The sequence below is a fragment of the Vigna unguiculata genome, chromosome 3 (assembly GCF_037176805.1).
Source record: "Vigna unguiculata cultivar grain cowpea cultivar isolate G323 ecotype 2 chromosome 3, ASM3717680v1, whole genome shotgun sequence".
Taxonomy (NCBI): domain Eukaryota; kingdom Viridiplantae; phylum Streptophyta; class Magnoliopsida; order Fabales; family Fabaceae; genus Vigna; species Vigna unguiculata.
Window position 1 is genome coordinate 13,404,515 of NC_140794.1, and position 10,051 is coordinate 13,414,565.

General features: G+C 33.5%; 1 protein-coding gene across 1 annotated transcript; it reads right to left on the bottom strand.

Annotated features, from left to right (window-relative positions):
- Positions 1–399: 399 nt before the first annotated feature.
- LOC114179725 (cell division control protein 2 homolog) lies at positions 400–7,753 on the bottom strand. Its single transcript, XM_028066150.2, has 8 exons — positions 7,491–7,753; positions 7,199–7,383; positions 6,289–6,409; positions 5,329–5,502; positions 4,425–4,588; positions 1,563–1,650; positions 1,432–1,485; positions 400–668 (listed from the first exon to the last, which is right to left on the bottom strand). Exons 1-8 carry the CDS (start codon positions 7,497–7,499, stop codon positions 579–581), a joined length of 885 nt encoding a protein of 294 aa, XP_027921951.1. The 5' UTR covers positions 7,500–7,753; the 3' UTR covers positions 400–578.
- Positions 7,754–10,051: the final 2,298 nt, after the last annotated feature.

The following is a 10,051-nucleotide window of genomic DNA, read 5'->3' on the forward strand; positions in this document are numbered from 1 at the left end:
TCAACGTTACTTTTTACTTTTGTTAATATTTAAATAAAAAGTATACTATCCCAAAATCACACTGATAGTAAAAAACGTCATCTAGGATATTTGGCTGACTTCATTGATGGGTTATATAGACAAATATATTGCAAATTTTGTAATCTGAAATATTGAATTATGCAGTGTAATATGTATTTTTAGATCTAAAAAGTTATTCTATATTGTGCAATTCTTAACATGCTTTTAAATTTTACAATCCAAAAATCTAGAGTATAGAAATTTAGTACCCCAAAGAGGTGTAGCGTAGGGAAGTACATATTTGTTTTACATGCAGCATTCAGCACTAGGTATGAATGTAACACAAAGCAAACTAAATTTGCTTGTTTGCAGTGCACTGAGTCTAAAACACGAAATGGGTAATAGGTAATAAGATCACACTCAAGCTGAATCTAAAATATGTAAGTAACAAATAAATGAAATATTATTCTGTCCCTAAGCATTGAAGTAAAAAAAGCAAGGGTAGCACACATTTCTGAGTCAAAACGCGTAAATGCTACATATACTAATATAGACACCCCAACCTTGAAGATAAGTAATCAGGGGACAAATTTAATGTCTTTGAAGTATTCATGCTCAAGAGCGCTCCTGGCAGTAATTCTTTTGCTGGGATCCAAGTGAAGCATGCGCTGGAATACGACAACATAAATGCACCCAAGTAAGCACCACAACAAATCTATGAAAACTATTAACAATTAGAATAAAAATTAAAAAGTGTGACTCTCATTCTCCCCATTCTCAATTTTATTTATATAAAAAATTAATCAGAATATTTATTATTATAAATTTTCACTACAGTTATAATTTAATCACGTAAAGGTATGCATTTTTTCAGTATAATACACAAGCTAAAAATACTAGTTAATATCTATTAAAAAGCTCATTCAAAATATGAATTGAAAATTAATAAAGATGGGGCCTAAATGTCACGGGACCTTTCACTAAGTTAAATATAAGTACTGGACATGAACAAATTGTGACCAAATTATCACACCCTACAGGTGGTAAAGCTGGTTGGTGTATCACGATCTATGAAATCACGATCTATGAAATCCAGTAAATTTATTTGAGACGAATCACCATTTGGCATGGTTGGCCTTCCAACTAATTTGAAAAGTTTCTAAGCTTGTAAGCAGATTTGTTGGGGCAATTATAGGTTGTTCTCATCATCTAGAGCCTAGTGAGAAAGATTACCATCTAACACTTATGATTACTATTACTGCTTCAAAATGCATTTTCTTCTGTTTTATGCCCTTTCTCAACAGAAAAAAATATTCCTTTCACCTCACTAATGACGAAATATATAACTAATGGTCACATCTTATCAGCATAATGGTTTAAAAAAAATACTATTTTATTATTTAAAAATGATACACATGATGTTAGACTTACAGAAAGAAGATCAAGACCAGCTGGCTCAAGATTTGGAACGACAGTTTTCAGGTCCTGCAAAGCACAAAATAAGACTAAATTCAATTTTTAGTGATGACAAAATTGGGCAGTGATGAAATCTATTTAATCACCTTCGCCTGCCACTTGGGAAAGGCTGATTTAAAATCAGGCAATGATGTCACTCCAGGCCACGTATCTTCATTTGGAGTACCCAAGATTCTTCATACAAGGAACGATGTGTCAAAATATAAGCATACATTATGCAGCTTTGTTTATTTATTTGTTACATGCCTGTTTGGAAGCAAAAGAATGCATTGTTTGCATTATATAGATTCCAATATATAACAGTTTCTATACTATAAACTTTAAATCCATGTATTATTGATAATTTAAAGGAAGCATTGATTAAAAAAGAAGATATAGCAGGTACAAACATTTCACACCTAAGGCAGATGATTAATAATCACCTACCTTACAATATTGGGGCTTCACCCCTCATGCAGTAGTGGTAGACTGTAGATGGTCCGACCAAAAGTATGCAAAATAGTCCAGGCCAGACACAACGAAAACTCCGATGGGTAAAAGTGTAGAACAAACAAATATAATATAGCTGAGGCTCTAATTATTTGAATATGCAAAAAAGCATATAAAAAAAGATGATTGAATATACAAGTTGAGAGGCTATTTACTTTCCAGGATTTGAACCTGTGACCCACAATGCAAGCAACCTTACCATTGTGCCAAGGCTCATCCTCGTCAAGTATAATATAAAAAGCAAATTTTCTATTTATTTTATTTGCTTGACTGACATGGGTGCTTGAGGCTTGTGCCCAATTTATCCTACAACGACCTGAAAGAGACCCAATGAAGCTATGAATCATCCCAAAAAATTATTTTTAACTGAAACCCAGATGAGGGATCCAATAGTATTCTTAATTGTCTTTCAAAGCTGAAATCTACAGTTCCCAAAGGGTGTAATGGATTAGGTCAACGTCAATCCAATAAACCTAATGATATAAATGAAACCAACAAAACATATTCAGTTTTTTACACAATCAAGTCCGACACAAACCAAACTGATAAAACCCAATCTTTAATTGTTCAATTGTTGGGTTCATATTTTCCAAAACTGCACCAACCCAAATCAAACTAAAGTTAGACACCTCTCCTCGTATGGAACAATTTTGTGGGAACAGAGAAAAAAATAATGAATGTACTGTTCTTAAAAGTTCGCACAAAGCACTCACATAACAAGGAATCCAGAAGTACATGGACCGAATCAAAGACCCTCACAATCCATTCTCAACTAGAATGTAATCAATTAGAAGTCAATCAGGGTAGTATAACAAGGTATGGTGACCCCTCATCCTACTTATAGACAAGAATTCCGCTATATAACCTCCAAGGCCAAGATAGAAGACCATAGAGACCCTCTTGCAAAGACTCGCATCCACTCCCAGGATAAAAGATGAATGAATAAAGCACAAATAAAAATACACAAATGCATAATTCAAAGGATATTTCAATCGATCAAGTATAACTTGGATTTTCATACTTCTAAGTCACTATTTATAATTCTCAATTGACCAAGCATAACTTGGATTTTCACATTGCTTAAACTTCACAACTAACCAAGCATAATATGGATTTTCACACAACTACTGTACTACTTGGACTTCTCAACTGACCAAGCATAACTTGGATTTTCACACTATTTGGTCACTGCTTAAACTTCTCAAGTGTTCAAACATAACTTGAATTTTCACACGTGCTTAGATTTCTCAGTTTTCCAAGAATAACTTGAAACAAGAGATATTCAGCAATAGGCTACAAGTCGACCACAAATGAAACATGGTACCACTTTCAATTCAAAACCTTAAGACAATGTATGAATTTTTCTCACTTATATGTTGCTCAACTTGTCTATTTCTACATGATATGGTACTTTAACTCACTCATGAATGCCAACAATCTACTCAAGTCAACCCTTCCATATAGGTATGTTCCCTTTTAGGAAAGCATTTTTAACCACAAATACTTTAATGGTAGCCCTAACTTGCACTGTGGACCACAATGGTAACCCTATTAGGAAGATTTTCAATACAAGGACACAAATTACAGATCCATCACTCACAATATCACACTTGCTTAAGCAAGCTGCCAAGAAATCATCAACTTTGATACCAATTGATAAGATCCCACTTGGGAAATCCACCCTCAAAAGCTAGCTATCAGAAGGGGAACCAAATGCTTGGATACCTTATGGACCGTCTCATACTACTCAATGTGGGACATAGGCATCTCATAGTACCTGTTATAGTAATTGGGCATCTCAACAGCCAAGTAACTATCACAGTACCACCGTTAAGAATTGGCATTTCAGCGAACTTCACCCTACAAAACTTTACTTAGTGACACTTCACCCAACTTCCTAATGGTCATAATCCTTCATAGGTAGCCCTTTCCGTGACATACACAATCAGCGCTGTAACCATGTACAAAAAAAAGGAACCAATCAAGAAGAACTATAAATTATTTTTCTTTTGTATTGAATGAATATGAATATATAACTGAAAATCTCTTTATATAGATAAAAGATTTATAGTTGTTAAAATGAAATAAAGAAAATAAAAATTATTTACTCTAACCAATATATTTGGATTTGTAGGTGCAAACGACATGTGTTGCCTAATATTGCTTAATACAGCAATAAATAAACTATTAATAAGTTAAAGTCAACTAATTCACAAGTTAATGTGTAGAAACGCTTTTATACAATATCTCTAAATTCTTATTTTTAACTTTTGCGTTAGATAATTTTAGCTTCTACAGAAAGCTTTTCTTTTTTTTTTTCCTCCTAAAAGTGCTATGAAGAAATTATTCAGGACGTTGACACGTTGTGCTAGGTTGGGATTTTCCAACAATATTCACTTAACGAGTACAAAATAATGATTTCCAAAGAACAATAGAAATTATAGAAAGAAGGTATTCACCTGAATATTTTAAACAATTCATCAATCTCAGAGTCCCCAGGGAAGAGAGGTCGTTGATTTACCATCTCTGCAAATATGCATCCCACTGACCAAATATCAACTGGTGTAGAATAACGAGGGCATCCAAGCAAAATTTCAGGAGCTCTGTACCACAGTGTTACTACCTACAAGCAATTGCCAACACTATAACTAAATATATAAGATAATTTCAAGTACTGATGTCCATCTACAATTATTCCTGTTCACAATATTTATATTCTTTAAAACAATCTACTCCCATATATCTATCAATGTAATAAAACTTTAATATTTGCACTTAAAAAAGATAAATACTACACAATGTAGCTGAAATAACAAGAAGAACAATGGACCTACCACTCTTGCTACCGATATTGAGAATCTCATGCTACCATGTTAAATGTTTCATGAAAATAAGTTTTCAAATTTATAAGAAAGGCAACATTTTGACTATAAGTTGGATAGATAATACAAAAAGACCGATAATCTTTCAAAGTCCAATGAGGCAATTTCCTTGTGTTAACTTGCAAAATACAGAAGAAAAATCACTTTTTATTACTCAAACAACTATCAAAAGTTATTTCTAGGAAAAAAAGTTGAAATTAACAAACAATATTAATAAAGCAACAACAATCAAGCATCTATAGTCTTCTCACAAACAAGGCCAAACCACCTTATTTAATTCTCTGCCATCTTCTCCCCAATTGAATACTAAATAAATAATGAATATAGGACAAGAAGAAGGAGAAGGTCCAATCCTGTGTTCAAGATGTGTTGCATTTTAGCATCTTAGAGGCTAGTAAGAAAAGTTACAATTGGAGTTCAAAAACATTCAATCGTAAAATTCTGTATAAGTACTTTCTTCTCTAGTATATAGCAAACAAACCTCATGTGTAAATGTTCTAACAGGAATTCCAAATGCCCTTGCCAGTCCAAAATCTGCCAGCTTCAGTGAATTAGTGCTGCGATCTATCAACAAATTCTGTGGTTTTAAATCTCTATGAAGAACTCGATGTGAATGACAGTAAGCGATCCCACAGAGAATTTGGTAAAGGAACATCTGCATAAATCATCAATTTAAAATTTAAATTAGCTGATCTTGTTGTGCAACCACAATAAAAATAAAATATACTCAATTAATAATAGGTTGTGATAAGGCAGAAATTGTTGGTGATGACCAAGTGTACAAAAAGTAAAAGGGGAAGTTAATGTAAACTGAGCAAAATCAATACAAAATTACAAATCTGCTCATCCTCGTATAATTCAATATTGAGTAGGCAGACTATGAGTAAAGGAGACAAATTCTAATGAAATAAAAAAGCAGTTCAACACCATTATTGTCAAACTGTAATGACTTGAACAAACAAAATAAAGCTTTTTTTCTGATCACTATTTTAGATAATATATAAACATGATACTCAACTGAAACACAGGAGAATAGTTGACCTATAGGTGTAGCTTATTGTTCCTAAGATTACTTTAGCACCTTCAGTTTTAAAAAGCACTTAACAGCCGAAGACAAAATGCTGGGGCCAAACTTATTGTACACATCACTTGTCTTCAAAAACAGAAACTTTTATGGACAAGTAGTACCAACCGACTGCTATCCACATAATTGGTAATTCATCCCAAATTCATGAGACATGCATAATATGTATGGACTTGTTATTTAATCATCATTGGCTCTTACATTTGCTCTATTTAATTTATGCCAAGAAAAGAAAGAAGATAAGAGAACCAGGTATTTGAGGGCTACAATTTAGTTTTTACTGTCTCTCTCATAATTATAACTTCAGTTACAAAAGGATTGAAAATCTATAAAGAAAAGAAAAGACATGTTACCCACTTTTACTTGTCGTAGATCTTTTGCAAATTCTGGTGATGAATCCATGTGCTTCTTTAGATCTAAGTCAAGGTACTCAAAAACCAGATACAAACGCTTCTCACTGTGTACTACATCCTGCAACCTATTACCAGAATTTGCCATCGATAATAAGGAAATGACTAAAGACTAGAGAGAAAAATAATATTAGGACAACAACGAATGAAGCAAAATAATTTAAGAAACTATAGTCTGCGGGTTTTCTGGGGCCACTCAATCCTAATTCTGGTGGCATACACAACAGCCAGCAAGCAGGTCTTTGGTAGATCTTATGGTACAGTGCAAATATGCTGGGACACTGAACCACAGGAACATTAAGTACAGCTATTTTTTTTCAACATAAACAGCCGAACTCAGAAATGATCATACATCATTGATGCATGTCACCTAAATGAACAATTCACAGTTGTACAGTTTGTCAGACAATATATCTGACAGCTTTACCAGTCGACCAAATATTAACATTAGTCAAAAGGAATTAGAGTACCAAAAACAGGTTTTGTCCAAAACCGTGAAGAATATGAATTACACGAAATGGTATCATTTTCTATATGCAGTTCAATTACTAGAGGCACAAATCATCAGCAACATCATCCTACACAAGTTTAGCCATGACGAAATAATCAGATTCCTACCTCACCTGTAATCTGTAATAACTAAAATTCTTAACTAAACTATTCAACATTGGTGCTCTGTGCAGAATCAAACACCATAAAATGAACACTATGATGAGACATCGAGACTCACAGTGAACGATAATCTTCCTAATTTCCTAATTTCTATCTACAGCCAAATAATATTCTTGGTCAGCACATGAATTGCTCAAACGACGACTACCACATTCCTGAGAAACGCATGAATTGCGGATATATACCTAACAATGTTCCGGTGCTGCATTTCTTTCAAGAGAGAAATCTCTCGAATGGCGGTGCTGGGAACCCCCTCATCCTCCTGCTCCAGGCGAATCTTCTTCAATGCGATGGTCTCGTTGGTGACGCGGTCACGAGCCTTGTAAACGACGCCGTAGGTTCCTTCACCTATCTTCTCAACCTTCTCGTACTGAAAAAATTACACAAATTAGAGAGAAAGAACCAGGGATACTTTTGTATTTCTAAGACGAACTGAAACTAAAAGTAAAGCTTCAAAACGCAGAGCGCTTTACCAACCTGTTCCATGAAACAAGCTCTCTTATGCTCTGACAATCGCCGAAGAGGAAAGAGGAACCGTAGACGTTTGACGAGGAAGAAGACGATCTAAGAAGTTAGAAGTGGAAGAACCGGTGAGAGGTACAGTGTGTGCAGTTGCTCTCTCGGTCGCAGCCTCCTTTCTGGCGATAGACTATGCTCTCTCTCTCTTTCTCACCTCTTCCTATGGTGGCTATCGATTTCTTCCCTCACATCCCTATTCTTCTCAGCATTCAACAATTTCTTTTTCAACTGTTTTCTTCTTTTTCTTCTTTTTTTTTTTCTCACCAAATTTTATTTTTACTGATTTTTCTTTCTTTTTAAAACTAATTCTTAATTGACGTTTGAAATAGCATTGTTGAAACATGAGTACTTTGTTGTAAGTTTTAAGAATTGTGTTAACCGGGTCAAAATTAAAAAATATATATAATTTTATTAAAAAATTGTAACTTTCTATTAGAAGCTAATTGAAATAACGGTCTTTACAAAAATTAACATAAGGCTTCAAATAAGTACATAAGTCCAATTATAATAAGTTTTCAATTTTGTTTCTAACAAAATATAAGAGTTTATCTCATATTTAGTCTTAAGTTTATTTATTAAACATATCACTCAACTCATATAAGAGTATATTAATTTGGGTCAGACAAAATTTGTTGGAGATCCAAGTATAAGTCTAAGTCCCTCATTAGATAGAAATGAGAAATTAGCAACATACAAGGTAGAAGACTCATAGATCCATTACATTAAGGTCTTGTGTTGGAAATGTTAGCACAAATGATTTGATGAGGAAATATGAAACCATTGCATTGGGAAGTGATGAAACTATGATAAATTGATGAAGATGTGAAGACTTGGAGATTCACATGTTGATCAAGCTTAAAGTGTGTGCTAAATCTGGGTTTTACATGAAGAACACAAAGCTTAAATATTGATGCTCTCAGTGTAGACAATTTTGCATTGTATAGATGTCTAGGATCTAGTTGGTGTCTTTTAACCTGTTGAATGATTTTTAGCAAGTTAAATGGTTTGCTGCTATAGTTTTATCGGTTACATATTCAATCAGTTGAATTATTTTCTTAATCAACTGATTTCACTTAAGTTAAGTGAAATCAACAAATTGAATGAAAAAATCAACCTATTGAATATGTTAACAAATTGACTATAAGTTTTGGTTTTTCAAAGAGAGTGGGAACACTTGCCATTTTGAGCACGAAATCATTCTAAATTCTGGGAAAAACTCATTCTATTTGGATCATACAGAAGTGCAGCTATTGATGAAGGATCTTTGATCTTCTTTGAGCAATTTTGATTGGTTTATGAACTTAGAGAAAGAGGTGTGGTTGGCTTGGGAGAGCATTCATTCAAGTATGATCTTTTCCATGTTTTTGGGTGTTGCCTTGTGATTTTTCAGGTCTGCAAGTGTGATCTTATTGTGCTAGTTGAGATTCTCATGGGATTTAAGAGTCTTGCTTTGTGTTTTTGTATATTTTAAAAGTGTAATATTGTGGATTGTGTAAATCTTTTAATATAGTGCAAGTCAGTCTCATGTTGTCTTGACAAATTGGATGTAGCTCTATTATGAGTGAACCAATATAAAAATGTGTGTACTTGTGTTTGATTCTTTTCCTCCTTGCTTTGGTTTTTTATATAAAGATTCGAGAAATTTGGTTTTCATCATCTTTACATGGTTCTTGAGTGATTTGGCACAATATTAAGTTGTATCTCTATGTGAATCACTTACTATAATCAATCTTGCCAAGTTTTATATATTGTTTCTAAGTTAAACTTTGAATTCGTATTTTTGCAGAATTTTCTAGTATTTCAATCGACTGTTCTAATAGTTTTGATCCGTTGAATTACACTACATTATTAATTGTTTAATGAAATCAGCTTGTTATCCTTGTTTTTAGTCGATTAAAAGTGTACTGCCCAGTAGCAATTACATTTTGAATTTGTGGTTGATCTGATTCAATACAAAGGGGTTTTAAGTTTTTAAAAGAAACCAAAGTTTCCAAAAAACCAATTCAACCCTCCTTTTTGGCTAATTCTTGTTTCAATACTTACAAGACATTGTGTCAATTCCTTATGTGGGTTAGGGTTCGCTCTGATTAATGTTGTATTTCTCTGATTAATTCTCTCATTCCTATCAATGGTATCAAAGTTGATGGTTAATTTTGGTAACCAACTCAAACGAGTATAGCATGTTCCCTGTATCGAAAAGTGTTCCTGACATAGGTTTAAATAAATGTGTCCGATTAAGATGAACAACAATTCGAAAGGGGTAATCGTGAATGGGAATACTTACACTCGAGGATAAGTGTACCAATGTAGAATAGACTCACCCTTGAGGGGGACATTGTTAAGAATTTAAGTGTGAGTCTAAGTCTTACATTGAGTAAAAATGATAAAGTTAAGCATCATACAAGAAGGAAAACCCATAAACATATTGCCTTAAGATTTTTGGTTGGAAATTGTGTCAATTTCTTATATGGTTGAGTTCAAGTCTCATCTTGTTTCTCCCTAGTGAATTCCCTCTCTAA

Excerpts from the sequence above, each read along its gene's own strand:
- LOC114179725 (XM_028066150.2), bottom strand. Across the intron at positions 5,503-6,288 it reads AAGATCTACGACAAGTAAAA|ATGTTCCTTTACCAAATTCT; the intron begins GTGGGTAACATG and ends TGATTTATGCAG. Across the intron at positions 4,589-5,328 it reads TTAGAACATTTACACATGAG|GTAGTAACACTGTGGTACAG; the intron begins GTTTGTTTGCTA and ends AATTGCTTGTAG.